We start from the raw sequence: 27287 nt of genomic DNA on the forward strand, positions 1-27287 counted from the left end.
TGTCTCTCTTGGTGAGCTGGCCTGTGTTTTTTGTCCCTCCTGACCATACAGTTGATAATGTGCACAGACACGTACATATAATGGTATCGAACATTTACATGTATTTGTTCTCTAGACATCTGTAATCTTTACGATGCATTTCACAAATAACATCTACATAGCTTCTATGGATCGCTAGTTTTGGAGGAAATAAAATGCTTTTAGATACACTTTAATTTACAAAATACATTGTTGAAAACATAATTTTCCTTCAAAAATCTTTTGTTTCTAAAACCCCGATACAGTCCTCAAGTATACTTCAGATAAAAATAGCATGAAACCAGAAATTCCTGATCTCTTATTCTCCTAGATGTTTCATAATTGATTTCACAAGATAAGTGGAAGAGTGGAAAACTGGCAACCTTAACACTTGAGAACTAGCATATACCATACTGTGATGTATTTTTGAGCCTGTCTGCATACCACATGGACAATGTACCTTATAAAAATCACTTGGTAAAGCAGGAAGGGGGAAAGGAGAACTTTGCATTTTCATTTGTTTCTCTGACCATGAGAATGAATTAATTTCATTCTAAGGCCCAGTGAAATGTTCTCTTTCAAGCTTGGCCCACTGTTTGTATGTCTGCAAGGCCACGTTAAATTTGGTATCTTGAACCATCTGGCAGTGTCTTTGAAGCATATGGGAATAGATAGAAGCTGCAACTATGCAAGGTGAATTTTACATTTTTATATTTCTCGCATAGTTAATTAAGATCTCTATTCTTTGAGGGGCTGTGTGTTTAATTCCTACTGCAGGCAATGGCAGATGAGTGTACGACGAACCTTTGATGAGATACAAAACACAGATCAGGTTCAGCCCAACCCATACCTCTATTTGTTAAACTGGCTATGTACCATTTGCTTGAAATGAGAAGACATCACAGTGCTCAGACTTTCTCTTTGCTTTATAACAAAGGGAAGTCAGTGTCTTTCTTTCCTTAACTATTTAGAAGTGATCTTTACAGAGACGAGAACAATTTATTTTCATGCAACTGTGACAATACAGAGCTGGCCATTTTCATCACAAATGAATTAAACAAGACAGGAGCAGTGGCTAAAATAATAAAATAGCTGCCTCTTTCATTACCTGTCTGACAACACTTGATTTGACAGACTATTAGGTAGCATTGCAAACTGTTTAAATACTCTGAAATATATACCACTGCTATAAGGCTTTGATACCATATTGTAGATGTTTAAACATACTGATTTATGCTAACTTATGAGGGCACACCCAGAATGTCAACAACACTTAAAATGAATCAAATTCTTAAAGGATTTGAGTTCATGTTGATGAAAAGGACAGATTAATTACTTTGTTTTAAATATGCTGTAATCTTAACATCATTATCTTCTGCATCATCCCAGATCTAAGTGCCATACTCAGTTTAAAGACATAAAAAAGGAAATCAACAAAAGGGATAGCCTCTCATCCTATTATTATTTAATTAACAACTCTCTAGAAATTGATGAGCACTGAGCTTTGTTCTGAAAAGTAAATAGTCCTATGCATCATAACGCAAAGCAAAAATTTCAGCAGGACAGACCTGCTCAGCAAAATCACATGACTATTCTCTTAGCTTTTCTGAACCTCTTGGCTCCAAGAGTAGCCCCCCTACTCCCACCCAGAAAAAAAAACAAAAAAAGAAAAAAAAAAAAAGTATTTTTCAATTCAGTTGCTCTTAAAAATGTAGCTGAAAGCTTTTCTTTAAAGATGAGTCAACCTCATGAAAAGAGTCTTGTGCTCTTTATGTATAATAAATAATATGCTATCATCACAGTTTCACATCTGCTTCTTCCTAGGTAAATCAAGAAATCTTATCTTTGTAATAGATGGTCAGATATCTTGCCAGGAAATCCCAAATAAAACTGGGTATAGATGTGTAAGATTCAAGGAAAGATATGTTGGTCTAGATTCTCTTTTAAAGATACTTTTATTTCTTTTTGACTGATAGCATGCTTTGTGACTACTGATGGCCCCATTATAATACACCAAACTGAGCAGCCAGGTAAGACATTAGGCCAGATAAGGTAACCTATCATCTTGGCCAAACTTTCTGCTCGTTTTAATTCTAACAGCCTAACCACTGTAGTGCCTCCATGAGAACATGAGAGTAGATGGATTGGTTCAGACCAAGGGTCTGCCTGGCCAGCACTCCTCCAACAGCTCTAGGCTGAGGGCGAAGTAACAATACTTTCCCCATTTTCTAGCCTCTTGCCTCTACCTCCGGCTATTTTCAACTCAGAAGACTTTTTTTTAATCTATGGCTGGTCCTTAGACCCATTTGAAAACTCTGTCTAGTCTGTTTTTTATTGTTCCATTATGGTCTTTGGCACAAATTCCACACATGCTCTCCACTGTATAAAGAATATTCATACTACATGGTTTCACTCTAGGAGATAGCATTTAAAGGAGTAACAACTTTTTTAGCATTAGCAGATACAGATCGTGTTTCTCAAGGTGCTTGTTCCTCTTTATGTAAGAAAAGCAATGACAATTCTCCACATACAATGGTGAAAAATCTCTTTCAAGACTATTTTGGAGACATTCACTTGAACGTTGAATGGGTTTAAAAGCTCACTGCTCTTCTGAACAACTGTTCTTCCCTTTTGAGCTTCTAAAAACTGATTCATGTTCTTTAGTCTGTTGCAACGTTTTTTCCAGAAAATGCACCTACAGCTGAGCTGAAGCAGAAACATTTGGTATGCCATTGAATTCTCCTGGAAAGGGCCTTGCAGTACACAGAGGAAAAAAAATGTACAATAGTATTAACATTTGCAGTCCAGTCTGCACAAATGCACTACCCTGTAACCCCCAGCAAATACGTCCCTTAGAAAACAAAGAAACATTTAAGTGACTAATACATATAGCTGTTTAATTTTTACAAACCATACATATAACTGCCATAAATATCAGCTGTTTTTACCATCTCAATGATTAAATCATCTCTGTAAGTAGCAGCAAAAATTTTATAACCTCTCAGGGCCTGCATCATTAAGTACTGAAAATAACTTGAAGTGCAAAGCAAATGGTATAGTTGTAAACTCCTACAGACTCCTCAGAACTTGAAGTCTTTCTTAAGGGAATCGTCAGTAATATTTCATATAAATACAAAGTCAAATCTGTATTATCTGTCATCATATGTTCTAGTCAATCCGGTATTGACATCTCCAGCTCTGTATTAGCATGCACCAGTCACCCAGACCAACTTTTCTAGAAGCAGTATCTCTATCATCTTTCTCTACAACAGACTGAAAAATAATCCATGGCCCATGAATAACAAGTGTCTCAACAGCAGCTTTTCAATATAGAGCTGCAATCTGTCTCCCATTCACTTTGTCAAATTATGGTCCACATATCAGCCACTTGCAGTAGTGATATATCTGCCAAGCGTCAAGTACATTTCTTGCAAAGGAAATTCTTTTTTAGGATTTTTTAACTTTCAAAATGTCTGATCTCAAACATGCAAAATAATGAGTCAGACTCTAAAAAATCTTAAGGTTGTTGTTTTGGTTTTTTTTTTTTTAATTATGTTAATTTATTTTCCTTGGGAGCTTTTTCTGGGTCATATTTTCAAGCTTTTCTCCAAGGCCATGAGGAATTTTGACAGCTTTTAAAAAAATGTTATTTCTTGTAATAGCATGTTTATGGAAAATATTTATTGTCACCATGTACTTCGTGTTCAACTGACAACTAAGAATCTTCTAAAATATGTTTGGCTAAATCATCCTGAGAAAAGAATTTTCATTCAAAACATGTTCTTTAGTTTTCTTTACATTACTTGTATATTTTTCCCAGATAATTAAGTTTTACAGAAAGTAGGTTTTTGGGTGTGGAGGAAAACCATGAATTAACACAATCTCTTTACAGTATAAAAATATCTGAGTTATTGATTATAGACCCTCACAAATGTGATTTCTTTACCCCGAAATCTGTGATTTCTCCTCCCTAACAATGCTTCCGTTTGAAATACTTGTTTTATTTGTAGTGATTATAGGACACTTTGGTTTGAAAATACGCATTACAAACCAGATATCAACTTTTCTTTTTTTAAGATGGAAATGTGAGTACTTGATAAATGTAAACATTCTCACTAATGGGATCTACTGCTAATGGCTCCTGTTTGTGTGTCACTCACCAATTCAATTTGAAGAAAGGCATTCCTTTCATGATATACCTTCTCTATATGACGTTATTTAAGCTGACTATAGTGTCCTTCCTGTATATTTTTTCTTTCATCCCTTCTGTCCTGATTAATACTAACAGGGACTCTGCAGGAAACCTACTGGGACCGCTCATGGTACCTTGAAGTCACTGTTTCTGTACTGCTATCTTCAAAACCTCGTTTTGCTAGTTAGTCCCTCTCCCTACCTCCTCTAGTCAGGTAGGGACCTGCGGGATCCCCAACTTCCCTTTGTTAGCACCTCTGTTTGCAGCTAGTTTGCTCCTTTTTCACTACCCCCATTTACTTCTTCCTTTCTCCCACATCTGCCCAGCTCCTCGAGTTTTCCACTCCAGACTTTTGTGAGGAAGGATGTGCCCATTGCCCGCACTACCCACTGCTCAGCCAGGGACAAGCACTGCAGTCACAGTGGCATGTCACAGGTGATTCTTTGCACTTTTCACTTGCTTCCTGCTTTCTAAAGCGCCCACGTGGATTTCTCACGAAGTCTGGATGGGACAGGAAGCGAAGGGCTCACCTAACCCGTTAGGTTGATGATGAACCTCAGAGAAATAAAGCGACCCATAGGCCTGATCCAACGTGCGCAAAACGGCTGTGGGGAGGGCAAGCGAGCCGCGCAAGAGGGCCAAGAGCTGCGAAACTGTGCCGGGGGCTCTCACAGAGGCGGCGCGAGGGACCCGCCCGCGGCAACCGGCGCAGCCCGCGCTCGACCCCAGGCTACCATCCTGCAGGACCGCACCCCTCGTTCGCAGGGCCTAACCGGGTCGGATCTGCGCGGAAGGGGCGCCATAGTAACCGGCGGGGGCCGGGCGGCGCCGGGGGGCCGGGCGGGGAGGCGGGTGGGAGAGGGCGGGGACGGCGGCGGGATGGCGGGCGCGGTAGCGCCCCCTCTCCGCGACTCCCAGCCCCGTCCCCTGCGGCCGCAAATGGCTCTTCCCTCGGCAGCCCCTTTGTGTGAAGCACACTCGGAGCAGCGCCGCGTCCCCCGCCGCCCGCCGAGCCGTGCCGGGCCGTGCCGAGCCGGGCGGCCATTCCAGCGCGGGCGGACTGCTCGCCGCTCCCCGCGGGGGTGCGCGGGGTCACCCGGCCTCCGTTGCCGCTTTTCCCGACCACGCTCCTCAGGGTGGGGGGACAACTAAAATACACCGCCAGCAAACGAAACAAACAAACAGATAACAACAAATTAAAAAAAAAAAAAAAAAAAAAAGAAAGAAAGAAAGAAAGAAGGAAGGGGCAAAGAACAGAGCGAGCGAGAGAACGAGCGAGCGAGAGGGAGGGAGGGAGGGAGACGCGAGGCAACTCCGAGGCTCCCATAAAGCGCGGCACGCACGGAGCGAGCGCCCCGGCGCCGGTGCGCGGGGAACAATAAGTGCTGAAGTTACCTGCCCTGCCGGGAGGAAGGAGGGTTTGTTGCTTCTCTCGCAGACATCTGCAAACCGGTGCTTTTTTGGAAGAGATTTTTTTTTTTTTTTTTTTTTTTTTTTTTTTTCTCTCTTTAGAAACCACAAACGGATGTGAGGCAGGGAAGGTGTTTCTTTGACTGCCGAAGTCAGGCACCTCTTTTTTTTTTCTTTTTTTTTCTTTTTTTTCATTCTTCTCAGCCCTGTTGTGTGCACCCCCCTCCCCTCGCGCGCACACACGCACACGCACCCCTTTTTGCACCAACAACGTTAACAGCCCAAAGACAAGGAGAGGAGTTTGCTTGATGTTTGAGTGAAATGGACGTAAGATTTTATTCACCACCTCCTCAGCCTGCGGCCGCTCCTGATACGCCTTGTTTGGGACCTTCCCCTTGCCTGGACCCCTACTATTGCAACAAGGTGACTCGCGTTTTGTCTCGTCCGAGGGGTTTTCTCCGCGCTGTCGGTTGTGCTGCGGTCGCGGTGCCGGAGCGGGCACTGAGCCGCGCTGCGGGAGTCCCGGGCGGGCAGCGGTCGCGGGGCCGGGGCACCCCGAATTCAGAGCCGGAGCGCTTTGGGGGCGGGCGGCCGGGCGAGGGGCGGAGGGCGGGGGGGTATTTTCCGTGGCGTGTTCCGTCGGTGAGGAACAACGCGGTGTCGGTGCGGAGGACTTGGATCTCCAGGGCTGCTATGAATGGGGATCGTGTTAGCTGAGCAACTCTCTGCCCCACCGCGAACCCCGCAGTTGATGTGTCAGAGCCGTGCTTGGCCGTGCCGGGAACGCGCCTGTGTGTGCGTGTCCGTGACATGTGTGTGTGCACATATACAGACACATATACACATGTATACCGATATGTCTGTATGTATATATATACATGCGCACACACAGAGTGTACACACGCAGTAAAACAGGGTGACAAGTCAGTCCAGAGCAAAGGCTCACTTTGTCCCACTGTGCCGCTGCTCAGCCAGTTCTTCAGCAACTTGTCGTAAGGGTCCGTGTCCGCCGGAGCCCGGTGTCAGCCCTCGCACCCCGAGGGGGGCACCGCAGAGTCCAGGCCAGGCCGAGATGAGGGACTACGGTGCTGCCATCCCGGAGCACTTCGCTATACTTTAGCTCACGAGCAGGGGGCTGGGGGAGAGAGCATCGGTGCTGCCGCTGTGGCTGCATGGATGAGCTGCACTTTCTCCGTTCTTACGGAGTGGGCTTTGCTCACGAATGAAGCACTGCCCGTAGGAAATCCTCAGGAGGTGCAGGAGCGCTCCTGCAGCGCTCGCTATCCCTCAAGGTGTGCTTAGAGACGAGTGTTCTCGCATCAAATCTACGCGGAGCACAGCAACACGGGTGCGGGACGGGGAGACCTCGGGTGCAGCGGGGTACCGGAGCGCATCCTCGGGGTCGGACCCCGCCGGGCAGCTCCGCTCAGCGCTGCCCGTTGTCACGCTGGGCTCACGTGTTGGGAAGGTGTTGGGAGTCGTCTCTTTCCCTGCCGGCAGCTGCCCAGATTCGGAGATAAAAGACGAAATAGGAGATACCGGTGTTAAAACGCAGGGGCAGCGGCGGCGGGGTGAAACCCTCTCAGTTTTCAGGAAAGATTTCCCACATGGTCTCATCTACCAATCGCAACAGGAAGGACCAAATTCAGCCTGGGTGCATTTCACATACACTCAATGGAGTTATAGAATTCAGGGATAAATCTGGCCCTTTGTGGTGGGTGCCTGAGGATATTTCGGAAGATCCCAGAGGTGTGGCTGTTAGCAGCGTTCAGTAGCAGTGTTTGGCAGTCTCCGTCCCCTGCCCCATAGATCGGAAGTTGGTGTGAGGAGCGAACTTTGCTCAGCAGGAGGAGCCCAGATGCATATAAGCATGTGTGCGGGTATTAATTTTTTGTTCAAGTGCACAGAATAGTGTTAGGCTGCTACCCTTGATCTGCGACTTGGCATTATTTCCTCTATTGTCTGTTTTTGTACCTTGTAATCATAAAGTGTTGCCATGTAAGAAGCCCAGGCTAAAATTAATGGCATAAGTACCAAAGTGTCTGAAGACCCATTTGGCAGTGAAACTGGACAAACGTTATTAAACCTATCAGTGATTTAAGGCTTCAAAAAGAAGGTAATGACTTGAATACACATTTCACTCATCATTCTTGAGATAGCGGGCCAGATTTAATTTAAAAGTTAAATGCTTTGGAAAATCAGGAATTACTTTAATATATTAAATCATTTTCCAATTAAGTTCCTTAAATCATTTTTGGTGGGTTGCACTGCAAATCGAATAAATTAATTTAGAAAGTAGTTTTTCGGAATGTCTTTACTGGCTGGTTAAAGCTTCTTTTAAGTCATGCCATGTATGAGGGAGCAAACTGTTCTTTTTAAATGCAAATGAGACACTCATTCTGGAGACAAGTTGCAACTCTTCTATTTCACTTTGCCTGAACTGATAATGTGCTTAAAAGTGCACAGTCATAAGACATATGTTTTCTGCTTGGAAGACTTAGCAGGAATGTTTCCTATAAGGTACTGAGTACAGGATGAATGTCTTTTTCAGATGTCTTTGCCCCTGACCACTGATTATATTAAACGGGCAAAGGAAGCTTGCTTAGGCCCCTTGGAGGCGTACATTTACTGAACATTTCATTTTTCACTCCTTCATTCTCTCCCTTCACCCAGCATGATTAACATTGCTGCGAAAACTTATCTGACTTGTTCCAAACATGCAGTCACGTTCCAGTATTGCTCTGTCACTCATCCTCCTGCTGTGTGTGTTTGGGGAACTGGAGGGGAGGTCTGCAGGATATCCCCCAGGTAAGGTGGGCTGGCTGCTTGCAGCCGATCTCTCCTGGTGTAGGAAGTGGGTGCTGCAGTGGGATCGGTCCGTGTTTGGAACTGGAGTGGTGGTCTTCATCAGCTGCTTATCTCTGACTAAACATTATGAAACTCAGCTGGGACTGGTTCTTGCTTCCTGTGAAGTCAGTAAAAACTTGCTTTGGGCGCTTGCTGCCAGCCTTGGCCCTTGTTTGCCCCCTGAGATGGTGGTTTGTTTTTTATTTTTGGCAAACAGAGAAGACTTTGATTCCTTACATTTTAAATCTGCTGGAGCTGCTGGTTATTTGCAAAGTATTCCACAAATACTTAAACTTTTCAGTTTTCTAGTACCCTTTTCCTGACCAAATGGTTGGGCAAATCATATGAGTGAGTACCCAGGCACTTGCATTGATGATACTGACAGCGCGTGTTTTCTGTAGGCAAAGGAAAATGCAGCAGCGTAGATTCAAACACTCGCGTCTTATCTTACAATTTTCAGTTGGCAGGCTTTGTTTCAGAAGGCTGCTTAGATCTTTATTTCATAAACCTAAAATAACACTCTAAGCATCTTAGTCTAATATTTCTCTATCTGCTGTGAAAGCTCATTATGCTCTGCATATATTGTCATGCAGGCTTTTCCTTGTCTGCCTCGCAGAACCCATGGAGAGAGAAAAGTAAAAGAACAATGCAAACAATGTTGGTTATGACAACTGTGTGAGGTATCTCTTATACAAACAGACAGAATGGACGGTATGCTGGAGTATATAGGTCAGCCTTTGAAATAACATAGTGGAGCTCTTATGCTGGACGGACAGATTTAGAGCTGGGGTTGTACTGTTTGCCTCTTGAAACTTGAAGCATAATTGCATTTCAGACATTCACCAGCTAATAGGAGTAGTCTGCTGGGTGGAAGTTTATTTTAGGAAACATCAGATTCCCTAATTGAGTTGCATGTTACAAGAAGAAATGACTTTGCTAATCAGAATTTATTAATGCAACAGTAGAATATGGTCAGAGATTTCAAGGTACTTGAAGAAGTCAAACAATAAGTTTAAACGTTTACGTAGGGAGCAATAAATAACATTCTTGTGGCTTTCCATACTGAAGTTTCCCCTCTAAAGCCTGCGTCAGTCAGTGCTGTAAGAAGGATCGGTACATTTTCATACTTGCAACTTTACGGTGTTTTCAGATATCTGCTCACATAAAGTGCAGTTACATAATTATAATTTGACACAGTTAATGACAGGGATGCTGACCCCTGCCAACTGCAGGGAGAAAATAATGGTCTTTACTGCTCCCAATGGTTAGCCTTGCAGAATTATGCACTAGATTCTTGTGTGATTTGCTACCTGGTTCAAAATAAAGGAGCCTACAACTCATCTTTCTTGTATCCACTGGTACTTGTCAGTGCAGTGGAAAAATGCAGCCAGACAGCAGAGGTAGAGTGATAGTCTGTAGATGTTTTTAAAAAGGGGAATAAAGATGAAAAGAAAAAAAAAAAGAGAGAGTGGAAAGCAAAACCTTTTCAAATGAAAAAAGCAGAGTGACATTGGATAAAAGTGGATAAAGTGAATGCAGTACTTTGGAAGCAGTAACAATCCTGCTAGCAATCAGAATTCTATGGACCAAAAGTGCTGTATATAATTTATATACAGCATTTATCATAATTTATTGTGTAAACTTAATTCTACCATGGAGGCTACCCTTTTTAAAATGTTCTGCGGCTGTTTACAAAGTGTCCATTATTTCCAGTGGCTTGATACTGTCCTGTTTGTATCTGAGATTCAGAATTCTTTAGAGTCATTGCTCTGAAGCTGAAATGTTTGTGTTTTGACAGAATGTTAGATTATGCTCATCTCACCGATCACCGTTTATATATTGTGGGCATCTTTTTTCCTTGGATGATTACTTTGTCCCCTAATGCATTAGAATCGTACTTGAAATTTTTTTGTGCTACTTAAAAGATTAAACAAGTACATTAGAACTGACTGTTGAGTTTCAAGTGTTTTAGCTAGTCTCCAAAAATATCACACAGACATGAAATGGACTTTCCTTCCATAGACTATGAGACCTTAGAGAGTTGTGTCAGAGTTAGAGGCTTACAGAATACAGAAAATAATTCATGCACATGCTTTTGAGAAATATTTCACTGAGATGTTTTATAAACCAAAGCTTTCATGGCCATTCTTATATGTTTTTCTTTCTGCCATACTTTACTGCTTTGAGAGAAATTATGTTTAATTCTCTTACCAGGATGAGGTGTTCCATCTCTAGTGGACTACCCTCAGACAGCCTAACATGAGGTCTGCTGAAACAAATGAAAGCTGTAAGCTATCAAGAATGCTGAATTTGTACAACACTACATTGTATGTATTGGTGCTGAGGTGAAACCAAAGAGCAGCTGGAGCTGTGTTCATTTAAGGACTTACGGAGTTGATATTGTGGAAGACTGGGCGATCTCAACTCCTGTTGAATTCACTGCCTGCTGGGGATTATTGCACTTTATCAGTACTCTCTTGCTCTCAGATTCTCATTTTAGCAGGACTTTCTCATCTTATTAGCACTGCACAGGAGCATCAGAAAATGGACTATTTAAAACATGATTTTGTAGTGAGCAGAGAAACGTCCTAATCATGGTAGGATTTAGATCAGAATTCTTGGATATTTAAATCCTTTACTGATGGCAGATGTGACATAGCTTAGACAGCAGAAGCAAAAAGCTTCCTTTAACTGCTCTCTCGGCGCAGCTCAAGAGTGACCTGAAAGCACTGCTTCTCATGGTGAGAGGGAGTCCTTGTATCCGTTCAGACCTTGGCTGCTGGAATCAGCAGCAGTGGCAATTAGTGGCAGCTCTGTTTATTTTTGTGAAGTGAACACATGCTCTGTGGATGCTTTGCATGGGCTGCGTACGCTAAAATGCAAAGTTTAAAATATTGCCTCACCAAACTAAAGCGTTGTGGTGGCAATGTTTTGTTATATGACTAGTTGCAGATTTTCTGCCCAAAGAGTAATTTCTTATTAAAAGTGCTGAGTTATAAACTGCTCGAAAACATGGCTTTTAATGGGAGTGCCAAACAACCATTTATTATAGCAGCGCTTCCAAAATACTTTAAGACATGGAATTCACATTAATCTGAATGAGATTTTCTTGGTCATAACATTTCTCCCTACAGCGTTCAGTTGGAAAATAGGAACAGTTCATTATTCTATGGTTAGGCACGGATTGCATACCGTTAGCGGCAGCATCAGACATTGCACTGCCACAGCAGCAAGTGCACAGAAGGAAATTTCACCTCCCCTTCCACTGGAATATCCTATCCACATTTCATGTTCATCAGTTGTGATCAGTTGTGGGTTAATGAGTTAGGGCACTGAATAAAACGTTTAGCTCTTGACTTGGATCTTCAAAGTTAAAAGTGTTTTTCAGCAGAGATCTTGATGTAACTGACATTTATAATGTCTGTGGTTTTCTTCTGCTTCTTCTGTTTGCAATAAGTAGTATTTTTAGCATTTGAATTTCATACGGCTCTACTAATATTTATATCTTATCTTTCAATTGCACATATGCTGACACTGTTTCTGAACTGTTCATTTAGTATTTATTGCTGTGCTTCTATCAGATTTGCCACATACCCTTTTGGTATAGTTTCCTCCCAAGAAACACACTGCTTTCTAAGTTACAAAACATTCTTGAATTACATGATCATCTGACAAATCCAGGTTAGAGGAAATATCTGAATCTTTTAACGTTTGCATTCTTGATTGTTAAGCCTCCCTTTACTAGCCAAAAGTGGCACGAGTGGCTTTTTCAAAGTTACTGCTGGCATGGAAAATAAGACTCTGTGGTGGTACTTCTGTCTCCTGCTATTGTTGATAATTATATGGTCCAAAAGGTTAAATAGAAGCTACTGTAGCTGGTATATTTGTGTTACATTAAGCAACTCTACAGTGAACTCCAGTTCCTTACTCTGTATGCAAGAAGAAATCAGAACTCTGAAACAAGAAAGTGATGGCCTGTACTTCAGAAAGCGTGTCAGTAAGGGAAGTATGATGTGTGCAGTGTGAGGCAAATGATTGATCTAGAAAAGTAAAAAGATTACAGATACATGTAAATTCCTATTGTATCACTGTAACTCAACATGTATGTAGACCTGTGCATTTATGTTTTGCTGCTCACCTTGAAGAAGGAATCAGTAATTTCTACCCTGCTTTACAAGAGGCTGGCTCTGAAGTCATACTTCAGTTGCAGTTGCTGAAAGTGCAAAAGTTTGTGTTCGTGAATAAGAGAGCACATTTGTTTCTTATACACGCATCATGTTTGCATCAACTTGAAATTATAATAAGCAGTAAGAAGAAATACAATAGTGGAAAGAGAAGATAACATTTCAAAAAAAGTATAATTTATCTTTTGGCAGACACAGTTGTGAAAATTAGTCATAGAAACCTGCAGATAGAAGAGGCTTAATATCAAAGCTAATGATTTATTTTATGTTAATGACTTTCTGCTAGGGCATAAAAGACTGCTCATAATGGACTCTCAGTGCTGCATTCAGTTGTGAAGGCTAATGGAATAATCTTTCCCAAAATTAAGCTTTTTGAAGTAAATCATTGTGTTATTTTTTTCAAGTTAACCCTTGAAAATGTATTAGCAAATGTTTTTTTAAGAACTGCTTGTAATCTTTATTGAAAAATATAAGGCAAGTCTTTTTCTTCACTAGCCGCTTTCTTAATGATGTTGGAAGTGTCTCCTTATGTTTGGTTATAGTTCTGACCAATAGCATTGATGATGCGGAAGTCATTCAGTTCTGTGGTTTATCACAATACAATTAGTTTTCTTGAGGCATAGTTCTTTTTTTCAGATTGAACAAAGGAAAAGAACTTTTGTTTTTTCTAGTGGCCTAACTAGTAATATTCCAAAAGGTAATAAAAATCTTAGTTTTGCATCAAGAAGTTTTTCAAATCATGTTTACAATTAGTGATAACCAACATTATATTTCAATAAGAGATAATTTGCCTACTAAAGTTCACATAATGTGCTAATCATGTCTAGTGGTTAATAAAGGCCTCCTATCTCACTCCCCTGATGGCTATAAAAGGCTATTATGTTCATGGCAGCAGTTCAGGTACAGCTGCTGTGTGTTAATAATGCATCATTGTCCCACTAATAAACACAGCAAAGGTCAGCAACCCCAAGCACCTAAAACACCTATTCTCTTTCCAAAATATTTATTAACACTTTAATAGCGTATCTGTTCATTTTGGTTAGGGTTGTATCAGTTAATGACTCTCATGGATTCTTGTGTGTTCAGATTTTGCAACCTGCATCATTCTGCTGTGAACAATTGTACAAATCTTTCCTTTTAATCGTCTTTTTTTTTTTTTTCAGCTATGCGTTGTTCTTTTAATTTAATTTTATCGTGGAATATTATTTAAATTCCATGATCACTTTGTAATTAACTTACTTTTTTACTTAGTTTGGCAATTTGCACTTCTTTTTCTCAGCTAATTTAAGAATATAGAGGCTGAATTTTCATTAATGAAGACACATTGTAGGAATTCTAATTATATGCTAAAATTCTATGAAGTTGTGTAAGACACATATATGCATGCACACAGAGAGATACATGGACACATGTGTACTTATATATGCACTACTTCCTTTAGGTTTCATGCAGAATTTTGTATTAGTGACTTATGTTTTCCTTTTTAGCATAGATTGCTGTATTCATAAAGGTTTTTTAAAATGCATTTTCTACAGACAAAGAACATATTCACATGGGATTTCCATTTTGCCAGGGAAACATGCAAATCAATAGGCCAGCACTTATCTGCATTAAAATTAGGTATACTGTAATTTATGGGCACAGTGATATTGAATTTGTCTTGCATAGCCACAGATATTCTTTAAGGTAGCCTGACTATGTGTCCTTAGAGAAAAGCAAAAGTGCTAATTGTACAAAATCTCATTTTCTCATCTGGTAGTATTGTCTTCTGTTTTCTGTTACTCATTTTGAAAACCTTATGTTTTTGTTTTTTTGTGTGTGTGTGTGCTGTGTGATTTACAAACAAACGTTCAGAGGGCAGAAAAATAACACTGCAGTTCCATCAAGAGAAATGAAAAAGCTTAACTAGCTGAAGGGTTTCTATGATGTGTAGCACATAGCTTTGATGACACATTTGTCATGCTTTAAATATATAATACATGTAATAAAATAAGTACAGGCATAGTTGTGATATATGTGGTGACTGGCTCCATCGCTATTGTTTGTAGTCTCTGCGGTTGTCATACGTTGTTCCTTGCACATCATACCCTTACAGCAGAATTTGACACAATTTCTAGCTTTCAGTCCTGCACCATTTTCATTGCACAATATACATGAGTTTGACAGGGTGTGTTGAGGACAACTCTGGCAAGCAATTGATATTTTGAAGTGGCAAGCGTTTCAGCAGCTGCCTGCTTGTGAAAAAGGAATGATAAGATATAGTGTATTGTTAGTTTCAGGCAAAGCATTAAGGTTTAAGCTCTGTAAAAATGTACACATTATTCGTCAGTGGTGAAGCAAGCCTTTTATGTTTTTTAGAGCTTAGCTCTCTGGCTGATGTGAACTAGAATGACATTGGTTTAATGGTCAGTAAATGAATAGGAGTACTTTGAATTTGAACTGCTGCCAATTTTGCACCAACAAAGAGACTGACAAAAGAAAGATTTTATGTGAAAGCAAAGCACAAGCAATGTTTGGGGAGGTGGGGGTGAGGGTTAGAGGAACCCAACAGGAATATTCTTCAACGCAGCCTTGTAATGATACTAGAATTGTTAAAACACATCCATTTTGCATGGCTCATCAGTTACAAACCTAAGCTGTTTCATCTAATGTTCTTTAAAACCTGTTGTATACACATAGTCCTTTAGAATATATTCATATGGAATTTACAGTGTGTTTTTCTAAATACTGCGCTGTGCCCTGAAGGCTCGTTGGCAGAATATCAGAGTTGTCCACTGCTGGAGTTCCCAAGTCTCCCTCTATTTGATAGTGGGAAACTGTAGTTTAATCAGTTATGGCACTTTCAGTGTGTAACATTCATTAGTAAGGCAATTTGTCATGACTGTTAATAGTCAGGATGCATCTGCTTTCTCTTCAGTTACAAAGCATGATGAGGAAGAGCAAATATTTCAGTTTCTAATAATATTAACACATTTGGAAATTGTAGTTTGAGTTCAGTACTTGAAACACAAACAGAAGATTGATAATGATTTCTTTACTTTCACAGGTTTTACCTTTACAGATGTGATTTTAAAGTACGATAATGCTATTATGGGTTGTTCATTATCAAGCTAGGTATTATAAAGTAACCACTATCCTTTCTGACGTTTATCAAAGCTTTTTTTTATATACACCTTTCTCTATTACCATAAATTAGGATATTTTCAGAGTTGCAAGTCTTTAGGATTGATCCACATAATTTTCCAGTACGTCAGTAATAAATTTTTCACAGCATCATTTCTGGTAGCAGGCATTGTGCTGTGTGAGTTCTGTGGCTGGACAGCTTAGAGTGTTGTAAAAGACATCTGTGGCAACTACCAAACAGACAAAATGCAATTGGAAAAATGTTCTCCCTGTAAACTGGGTTGTAATCATCATTCATTGTTCTAAATATGAAAGGTTAATTTCTTTCCTACAACCGGGCGGGGTTAGGTTTCTTTTTTTCACAAATATCTGATAACCCTCATGTATTACATAATGCGATAGCTTCACGCACAATAGCTGTGTGATACATTTTAATTTTTAATGAAAAGCCCCCCAAATTTTAACATAATGATTTCTTTAGAAACTGAACCCAATCTTGGTAAAATCCGTTCTTGGTAGTAACAAAAGCTGTTACTGTTTAAGTTCCTGTTCAGCAGTTAGTTGGTACGCTTCGCTGGATGTTGTCAAAAAGGCTTTTCTCTTGATTGACAACCCCGTAGGAATGTGAATGGAGATTTTAATTGCATATCATGTGTGCATATCAGAGTGAGTGGATTCACTGACTCTCCTTAGCTCCATATCTCTACAGGTCAGTCATACCAAAATACTTTTTTTTTTTTTTTTTTTTTTTTTTTTTCCCAATAAACAATTGATATATTTTCCAAAGAGAAAGAAAAAATGCATTCTAGTGAAAAATGGACTGGAAAGCAAAATATTCCTGTCAATTTCAGAGGAAAAATGAGTGCAATACATTTACAGAATAACACATGTAAAAGGTATTTTGATGATGTAAATTCATTTCAAGTCTAAGTTGGCCAAAGATTGTTAGAATGTATTTCTCTTCTGGCATTTACTAGCAGAAGTGTATTTATCTATTTACATTTTTTTTTTTCCCAAGCGTACTTTGAACAAAAAAAGTAAAGCAAGTGGAAAAATTTACTGAGGCAATCTTCCCTTTATAAAAGACTTGGGGAAACTGTGGAGATGCGAGGGGGTGGGAGGTTGTTCTTCCTACATGTGGGAGATAGCAGGCTTTCTCATTCATGCTGGATTCAATCCACACTCTTTGTTTGGGCAAAACTGTTACTTTAGTGGGAGATTTACCTAGGCTGGAAGAGACCTCAGTTGTGAGTCTAATGATAAAACAGAGTTTTGATGCCATCTGCAATGCAAGTTTTCACTTTTTTCTTCTTAAGAGCAGTAAATGATACATTACTGCAGAATGGCGCTGATAAATACACTTCAACATTTTCCATAGCAAAGCAGATTGCAGGTGAAAATGACAAAGCAGTAATTCATTATTACAAATAGGTATTATATTTTGATGTCTTAAATTAAATACGAGGTTTCATTTTACATTGGAAGCCACAACACTGACTGTATTTTTTCAAAGATTATAAGGCATCAGCAACTGAAAGCGTAGCTACAATGCAATTGTGGGGAGCTTTTAGCTGAGTTTGGGTTTTGTGCCTATACAGAGACATTGAAATCTAAAGGGGGATGATGCATTTTTCCAGGAGGACCCCTGGGAAGGAATTGTTACTTAGTCAAAAAGGATTTTTTTCCTAGTTTGTCAGTGTTCCTGGATGAAAAGAAAATTGACTGCCTTCTGCCTTTTTACCCTTTGTGTAGAGTCAAATCGCTGTTTCAGGGCATATTTGTGTAAAGTGTGGGAATGGTGGATGTCAACCACTTGTTGAGTCTTAAGGATACAGCACCAAGACACATAGCCTTGTCTAACAACTTGCTGTTTAACTTTAGGGAGCTTGTTAACTTCCACATTTGACTAACATGTATCTTATCCATTTCTGTCTTGAATGTCAGTAAACCTCTGGGAGTATTTAAAAACTATGAATATCTTAAGAAGAAAAGCAACAAGACTTTATTTCTAATGAAGCAAACCCCTTCTGATTTGATTACTGACATCGATGGCTGGGTGGCTCTGTTCCAGGATCCAAGATTCCAGGAATTTTCAGCAATTAAAAGTAGAAAATAGAGGGAAATGGAAAATGGCAACAATAGCGACGTGAAAGTAAGATTCCCTCATAGAATCATAGAATCATAAGGTTGGAAACGACCTGTAAGATGATCTAATCCAACCGTCCTCCCATTACCATTGCTACCACAGGCACTAAACCATATCTCACAGCTCCTCATCCAGACACCTCTTGAGCACTGCCAGGGACGGCGACTCCACCACCTCCCTGGGCAGCCATTCCAGTGCCTGACCACTCTCTGAGAGAAATGGTTCTTCCTTATGTCTAACCTAAACCTCCTCTGGTACAGCTTCTGGCCATTTCCTCGGGTCCTGTTTGTTGCCTGGGAGAAGAGGCCAAATCCCTCCTCTTCATAGCCTTCCTTCAGGAAGTTGTGGAGTGCAATGAGGTCTCCCATGAGCCTCCTCTTCTCCAGAAAAGTACATACATACAGTACAGTACACATTCAAATTCCAGTCCCGTGAGAAACTGCATCCATCAATGAGAGTCATGGCTTTTGGACACCCAAGTGTGTTTAGATGGTTTACATCTGTGCAAGTTCCAGACCCTGGATTTTTCAGTTCTTCTAAGAGAATTTCAAAAATTCTTCCTGGTTTTCGGAGACTTCTATCACAGCCACCAGATCCACAAGGCTCCCAAACCTAGTAATAACTGGAAATGAAAATCTAAAAGAATTGAGTAATGTTTACATTTTTTTTTCATTGTCAAGGAAAGACAGTACTCAGTTTGTGCAGCGTGGTAAAGTTAGGTTCAGTGTGTGACCAAGGTTTTAATAACAATGAGAGTGGACCCTGAAATTGTAATTTTGGATTAATGCCAGGGCCATTTTTGTAAATCAATATAGTATCTCTTGCAATGTTGAGAAGATTACAACATTGCTGTCATAAGAACTTGACTTGTTCAGGACTTTGTTAGGTTATGAAGTCAAATACTCTAATGCTGAAAATGCCAGATTAAAGGCATCTAGATTTTGTGTTTTTGGACACGGTCATAGGCAGGAATTGATGGAATATCACAGTGGATGTAGAATAAGTGATCATGCCATTGCAACTTTATTATACATGCAGTTACAAATGGCAGGTAAGTGAGCCTTAAATCTGGCATTTTCCAGATTTTGGCCTCTTGACTCTGTAACCCAAATAATATTCTTTCAAACATAACTTTTTTGTATGTTACTAATTCACTGGATCATATCCATGACATTGCTATTGTGTCTCTAGTGTTTAGTCTCTTCAGCATTGCTGCACAGATTTCCCTGCTGCAGAGTTAACTCTATTAGCAAAAGGGAGAATTTTTCCACAGTAAGGGGAGAGTCAAGTCTTGCTGTGGCTAGGAAAATTCTGAGCTCTCTTTTAACCGCAACTTTCTGTTGAGGATACCTTGATACAGGCTGCCATGAGGAATGTTTCAAGAGTTGGGGTCCAGCAAAATAATGTATTGTCATGTATTTTGTCATGGTACCTGCATTTTGCTGAGGAACCCAAATGTATGTTAAAGACTTAGTAATTTCTTCAATCTACCTTTGAACAAAAGCTAAAGTAAAAGATGTTTTCCTATCTCAGTGTCTCTTCTACTGAATTTCAAAGATGTACAGCAGATAATAGATCTGGTTGAGTTTTCCTTAAAGACAGAAATGCCAGTTAAACTCCAAATGCAAGTACTGTAACCAGAATTAATATGTACCATCGTTGAACCAATAACTGTGAAATAAGGGAAACTCTGTCATATGTACCTTCTGTATCTTATGTAGATACTCTGCACATAAAAATGTATAAAGTAGCATCTGTTAAATGTATGCTCATATTAAACTCTCTAGTTTGTATAAATTAATTTAGTTCTAGTAAAACCAGAGGATTTAGTATACAAAAGCTGGCAACTTTGTCCTCTAATATTTGTCTTTGGAGCTATGAGGGAGTTTTCTGTGTATATAATAATGAAAGCTCAGAGAAAAATATACGTTTGAAATGGAAAAAATTATTATACAGCTGAATCCTTTGCCCTTTTAAGAATGCTTTGAGTCCAAAGGACTCACTCAAACAGAATATTACAGTGGAAATGCTAAAGAAGCATGCTTTAGCTTGGCTTTGGTTTTATTCACTTTTTTCAGATATTCAAAATATGAACGTTAGCATTCACTGCAGAATAAAATAGTTAAAGCTTTTAGTTTAGAAATTTTTCATTGGAGGAGAAGATTGCAGACTTTTAAAAAACAAGTTAATTACAAAATAGGCAGCCTTTCACCTGCTGCTTCCTACGTGGTTGTTTGGGTTTCTAGAGATGTTGGAAACTCACTGCTTTTCTTAGAGCATTAGGCATATTCAAAGCAATGGGTACATTGATGTACCAGATCTGGATGTTAATTTTCTGCCATTCACTTTTCAGAGCCTCCCTGTTTTCTTATTTCTGAGTTTGTAATAGCATCATACAAAGTTGAAAATCACAGAAGTATAATGCACGTTTCCTCATTTAAAGGAAGTAACTTGGAGTGAAAGAGCATTGCTTTCCATCCCAGTTCATAGCTGGGCTATTGTCCAGTTGAAAGTGGGAGAGGAAAGCAATGGGGCATGGAGCATCTAGGGAACTCGTTTAAGAAAAGAACTGGAATGGTGGGCTCTCAGCATGGGTTTGACCATTTGTTTGCATTTTACCATTGCTGAACATTAGTCTCCTTTTTGCCAGAAGACTCCTTTCTCCCTCTCTAGTGAACAGCTGCTGAGATTTGGAAAGACAGATCTATAACGTTCTTACCTGTTGTCTGGTAATTAGGGATTTTGCTACAGCAGAAGAAAGCCTGGAATATGTTCTCAGGCAGAGGAAGCTAGAAACTCAGAGCTCTGATATACCACAGAGGGCAGATTTTCTGACTGGTCTTTGCCAAAGCTGGACATCATTTCCACCTCCTTGGACATTTAAGCTATCTTCAAGGGAAAGCTGACCAGCTGGCTAGGTGAGAAGGGACACAACTGGAGGATCCCAGGTTTGCTTTCCTGTCAGTGGATAAAATAAACTTTTGACCTCAGTTTTTTGGAGTAATTGAGAAGTCTGTGGTTCAGAGGCCTAGACTGACAATGTACCTCTTTAAACAAAATAGCCAATTCCAGATTTTCATGGCAGCACAGCTGTTAGAATGAGGACTGATCAACAGAAGTAGTATTGGATGTTTTTAAAAGTTCCAAGAAAGGAACCATTTACATGACTCTTTATGGAGAATTATGTTGCTTTTTTGGTGGACTTGCATGACTCCAGGCAATGCTTGCTACCTCAAAGAACCATCTCAGAGCTGCAAAGGCTTCTCTGAGGTTTGAAAGAGGAATCTTTTTTCTTCAGTCCATAAAATTTTGAGCTTGTTATTCCATCAGTGCCTTCACCTGCTACTTTCCTCTTGTATCCATTAGAAGTCATGACAGCCTACAGCAGAGGCTGCCTCTTCATCAGCTGATTTGCCATGTCCTGCCAGGGTGTGTCTTTTAAGAAGGTAGACTCCAAAAATATCAGGAAATCCTTCTGTGAAAGCTCTCAGGCAACAGGCAGGAATCACTCAACAAAAGTTTAATTGTGAAAGAGGTCCAGAGAAACCCTAGGAGATGCTGTACCATTTTATGTCCCATTCACCCTACCTCTGATTAGACCACTCAACAGCATCTTACTTCATCCTTTTTCTAGTGATTCAATGCTTTATGCCTGTTGCTCTTAAAAAAACAAACAAACAAACAAAAATGTTTGGATTTGAGTACAAGCAGTAGGCTGCTCATTTATGTGAGCTCTTTAGGGCCACTGCGCAGAGAATTTTTCTATCTAGTGTGTTGTTTTTTCACTGCCTTTACAAATCATGCAGTTGACTGCACAGAGAAGTTAAGAATCCTGCTGCACAGAAATAGTTAAACACGTTAAGATTGTTGATTGTGCCAGTGTTGGACTAATGAGAGGACCTACTTGTACCCATGGAAGCAAGGAAGAAAAAAGTCAGAATTGTAGCTTGAATTCCATACTTAGTTTGAAAATTCTAGTTATGGCAGCATATTTTTGTATATAGGATTATTACTCTTTGGCAAGCCCTTCTGTGTCTAAACACTTTTGGGTGGGCTAAGGATGAAGTTTCAGTTTAACTCAGAATTTTCTTGCTTTTGTGGTTTTAAATTTCAGATTGTAATAACATTTCACAAGCATCAATTTTTATGGTACAGTTATTTGTAGAAAATGTTATTTTTACACAATCCTAGTGCTAAAAGAAGCTTGCTGCATTAGATTTTAAAAGGTGAAGTTCATTATGCTTTCTTTTTCTCATGCATGAAAATGTATGATTCAGGATGTAGAAATGTGACAAGCTGTTTGTGAAATAGTTCAACAAATCATATATTTTCTTTTTGTCGTGCTATCCTAAAAAGGAAGGCAGCCACGAGTGAAACTTCACCTTCTGGGTGCTTTGTGGTATATGCTGAAATATAGTTCTGAATATCTTCTTATGTTCTACATGCACCACTTATATAGGATTGCCAGTGTCTGTCACCACCCCTTCTTAATGCAGTCTCCTGTTCTTAGTATCTTGTATTTAGATTCAGTGCAGCTGAGTAGTAAGTAGAAAAAGTAGAAAGCTGCAGTCTTTTTAGTGTTGAATATTTAATGTTTCAGCATTTATAATGATTTTATTACAGTACTGAACAGAATTAGATTTCTTTTTTTTTTTTTTTTTTTTTTTTTTTTGCAGATACCACCAAATATGAAAAAGGAGACATTCTTTCCTTCCTTGAAAAAGTGTGCACAGAACATTGTGTACTCTGTTCTGTATGCATCTGTATCTCTAAATTAGTTTGTATCACCTCTGTTATAAAACTCCTTTTCTTCCACCACTCTCTGAAATTGCCTTTCATACTCAGTGTAACCTGTGAATTGGTCCTGTGTGTGAGTCATTCCAAGGTTGTTGTTCTTCCCTTACAACTACATTTAATATAAAATACTGTGCTGTATGTTATGTCCATCTTGTTCAGATGGAACAGTGTCTGCTGAGATGGAAAAGTAGAATGCAATATCAGAATACATTTAAATGTAATAACGTCTCTAGAATCTGTCTTTTTTGTGGTACAGATATAACAGCTCTCCTGCCCTTATCACTGCTTTGGCTTTTAGAGCTTTGTGATATCAGAGAATTTCAATAGCAGGCTGCACCTTGTAGTCCGCTCCATAGAAAAAATGCCACTGATGTCCAGGGGAACTTTCCTTTCTTCAAGGACTGTGGTTTTGCCTCATGTCAGGTATATAATCTCATCTTAGATAACCCCTTCTATTACGTGAGGATTTACAGAGGTGTTCTTGTTTTAAATATGCTGCACATTTATTGCATTAATGAAATGATACAACTGGGGTTAATTTTCAGGGCTGTTGCTTTTCATGCATAGTGACCCTAAAAAAACCTAATCAAGAACATTAAATTTATTTTCTATTGAGTGTTATTTTTCCTATAAGCACATGTACATTCCAAAGGCCATCTAATGCAAAGATTCTGAAGTATTAAACCTACATCAACCAGTACTGTAACAACTTCACATTCTTGCAGTTGCAAAATTGTGGTTGAGGTTTATTTGAGTAGCACTTTCCTCAAGAAGTAATTCATTTGTTTTATTTTCCTCTGTGTAGTAGATCAATCCAAAAGGTATTTCATTAAGAAGACAGAGGTGCAGGCAGGCTGTGAAACTAGGATAAGAGAGAAATGCACAAATCCACTGACATTGCCTCACTATAGGGCTCCCTACAAGATTCCCTGCAGGTCTTTTACTCGATAAGCAGGATAAACTGTACAGCTAGAAGAAAACTTCAGTAGCTGAGGGAATCCACAATGTCAGGAAACTTGTTTTTGTTGTAGGACAGTCACATAGATTTCCATTCACATGTTCATGTTCTAGACTTTCAGAAACACTGGGCTTCCTTGCTCTCTCAGGATGCCTCTATGTAAAGAACTTGACTTTGAAAATGGGTGTACAGTGTTGTTTCAGAGTGTTTCAGGGTAAGTTTTCCTCCATATCAGTGAGCAGATCTGGTTTACGATGTGGCTGTATAAGGGTGATGATGCAAAGACAGGAAAAACATCACTTTTTGGTTAGAATTTTAAAATGGGCTTTAATCCACTTTTACTCTGCTGTAAAATTACATGGGGATTTTGCAAAATAGTGAATGTACTTCCAGTTGATGTAGGCACACTAATCTGTTTTTGTGTACAGCCCCATGCATACATCTGCCCTGGGCGTATTTTGGAAACAGCCTCTTGGTGCCCTATTACTGCGTGCAATTCAAGAATGAAACACATCCTAGAACTCATCAGTGGATGCAATTCCAGAGGCAAACATAGCTTTTTGTACTTAAAAAGATATTGAATATGATCTGACATTGACAGGCTCAGCTAACTGAAGAATATAACAACTATTCTAGTTTGCAGTAGTTTAAATGTGTCTTTCAAAGTGTTTGAGGAATCATTTTGAAATAGAAGTCTGTGAATTTGAGATATACAGTAGGAAATGTTTCTGTCTATCATGAAAAATCTGCATCTAGCTAGAGGCTGCAGTGATTGTGAAGAAGAATGATAGCATCTCAGCTGTGCTGTGTGCATTTTTGACTGTCAAAATTTGCATATATTTAATGCATTGAACTGTTTTAAAAACACAGTTCTTATGATGGTTGTCAAAATATTTTCTATAATGGATGAATTTAAATCTAGTTAACATATTCATTTTTTAAATTTATGGACTTTTTATCTAAAGTGAATAATTTATGTTCATATTTAAATATATATATATATCATATTCAGAATCAGTATATATTTCAGGTGTAAGTTGAATTTGGATGTTGTTCAGTCAACAGCTTTACATAGCTGTTCATTGATATTCTCTGAAAGGATTGAATAGATACATTAAGTACCAAGAACATTTCTTGAAGTTTGTTTGTTTGTTTGTTTTTAATTGTGGAATAATAATACGAAAACTCTTAAATTCAAGTTTTACAAAAATCTTGCTGTGTGGGTAATACATATATAAAGGTGCAAGAGCAAATAGCTAGGTGTTGAATAGGACATCTATATAAGACATCTATATAAGCTCTCTGCTGAGTTCTGAGTAATGCTTTGTTAGTTTCCCCAATAATTCAGTCTAATCAAGTACAGGGATGTAAGTGATATCATGTAATAGCCTTTTGGAATCAATAAATATGCCATGGTCTTGAATTACTAGCAGTGTAGATGTGGCTGATAAGCTCAATTGTTGGAAAGCTGATCCCATAAAAGTGAAAAGTGAGATCTTAAAAAAAAGAAAACAAACAAAAAAAAACAACCATGAAAACCTTTTATAATACAGAAATAAAGTGTGTCCAATTTCTACTTTGCATGAATTTGGACATATAATTAGAGATATGATAAAAATAAATACACAAGTTTGGTAATGATGTCTTCTGCTGTCCTCATGTTTTTAACTATGGATAAAACAGAATTCAGGGTTGAAGACACAGGATTTCAGTTTTTTCTCAACCTTCAGAGCATCCTCAGAAAGCTACTTTGGTATCAGCAGTTAAATTAGAAACTTGTGATTTTGACATAGAGCTACATAGAGCTACAAGCTTAAGTACAGATAATGGAGAGATACAGCCTCTGAATAGTCTTTTTGTTGTTCATCTAGTTTGCCAGTATGTCTTAGTTTTGATCCCTAAGCTTCTGAAATTAAAATAGCACCTTATTTAAAAGATGATACAGCTTATGCATTGTCTGCTAAGTTTGTTTACAACCACTCATAAACAGAGTTTGTGATGAAAGAAACAAATTTTGAACAGCAGAAAGTGTTGCTGTGTGTGCTGCGGGTCTTTTTTGACAGGTTCCTCCTCTAAATGTTAGCTATTTATTCTTACCTGAGTGTGGGTCGAACTGCAGTGTTTTTACAGCACTACCCACTAATCAGTCCACACTTCTTAGTGGACTTCTGTGGAGTGGGAAATCTTGTCCAATTTGCATGGCAGAAGTATATTTCTGATGTACAGAATTTCTGTATAAGATACTTAGCGTAGTTTAGATTCAGTGTTTACTAGGTAAATCTTGTGGTAGCTGGCCTCATCTGAGATGTCTGTGGAAGTGGAATGTATTCATCTAAGACCTACCTATGCAATAGGTGCTGATATTTCTCTGATGGTGGCATTATATATGCCAGTCCGCAGGGTGGAGGCTAACCAAGAGGAGAGCTGTAATGTCTATGTGGGAGCTGTTGGGATTGAGAGGCCAGTGTGTCATAACTACACTTGTTGTGGAAGATGGATGGCAGTTTGGATGATCCCCTTCCTCCCCCCCACACAGTATATATATATCTTAATGGAAGCTCTATGGATAGCAGCATGTGTAAAACAGAGATATATTCAATGAAGATAATATATTTCGTAACTTGGACTGTTTTGGTTCAGTACTCATAATTTATTTATATGCTGGTTGCATCCATATTTAGTTCAGCATAAATTAATAACTCTATATTTAGTAAATATGAATTATAATCATTTTGCTATTTAATTTGGGCCTAATAAGTACTTGCCAGACTAATGTGTAGTCATGTAGTTGGGCAGATGTACAAAAATGTCATTAACTTGTTTTGATTTGCGGACAGTGATGTATGTGGCAATGTCTGTGAATACTCCTGCTTTTCCTACACCACAACTACCTCATTTGCCAAATATGGCTATGATCCTTTGTCCACGTTAATTGAGAATGGCATTCTTATTCATCATGTGCAGGTTTTTTCTCAGCCATTAAAATGCTGTCCAAAGACTACTCAACTGAGGAAAACTACAGAATAATACAGAGCGTTTGTTTATCTGTTGTTATAAGCCTTCTGTTTTATCCCATTGTAATGAATAGAAAAAGGAACTCTCATTTCTGAATGCAGTGCTTTTGCTAAAGAGCAGAAATTCCTTTTAGAACGTCAGCGTTAATAATCGGAGCAGGACTTGCTTGAAATATTTTCATCAGAAATGTCTCTGTTCAATGTTTCTTCTTTTTCCTGACCTTCTGAAAAAATAGTGAGAAATACATTAAGGTAATTTATATTAGTTGTCAAAAACTGTGTTTATTTCTTTGATAATAAAGGTTTCCATTCCTTGATTAAATTTATGCTTATATTTGACATTTTCCAGGGATGCATAAATTTGTGTGACAGTTAAAGTCTACATGTTCCCAGTACCTAGTGCCGGATTGAGTTGAATTCGGACACATCGCATAAATAAAAGTGGTTTTATGTTTCACCTTCATCTGGTAGGTGAGCACTCCACCTTTTCTTGTGAAACATAATCGGTTTTGACATGGCAAAATTAGATCCTGGCTATTTATTATCTGCTGAAATCAAAAACCATAACTGGGAAAGCATGTGGTAAGTCCATTGGAGC

At 39.1% G+C, this 27287-nt stretch overlaps 1 protein-coding gene across 1 annotated transcript in view; it reads left to right on the forward strand.

Moving 5' to 3' along the window:
• Positions 1-5941: 5941 nt before the first annotated feature.
• TOX (thymocyte selection associated high mobility group box) overlaps positions 5942-27287 on the forward strand; it is a gene marked incomplete at both ends in the record, with an annotated part of 217201 nt that continues 195855 nt past the window's right edge. Inside the window, one exon of the mRNA XM_079533422.1 lies at positions 5942-6043. Within this exon, the coding sequence (XP_079389548.1) occupies positions 5942-6043 (102 nt within the window). The remainder of the gene's footprint in view (positions 6044-27287) is intronic.

The sequence above is a fragment of the Tetrao urogallus genome (genome assembly GCF_951394365.1).
Source record: "Tetrao urogallus genome assembly, chromosome: 3".
Taxonomy (NCBI): Eukaryota; Metazoa; Chordata; class Aves; order Galliformes; family Phasianidae; genus Tetrao; species Tetrao urogallus.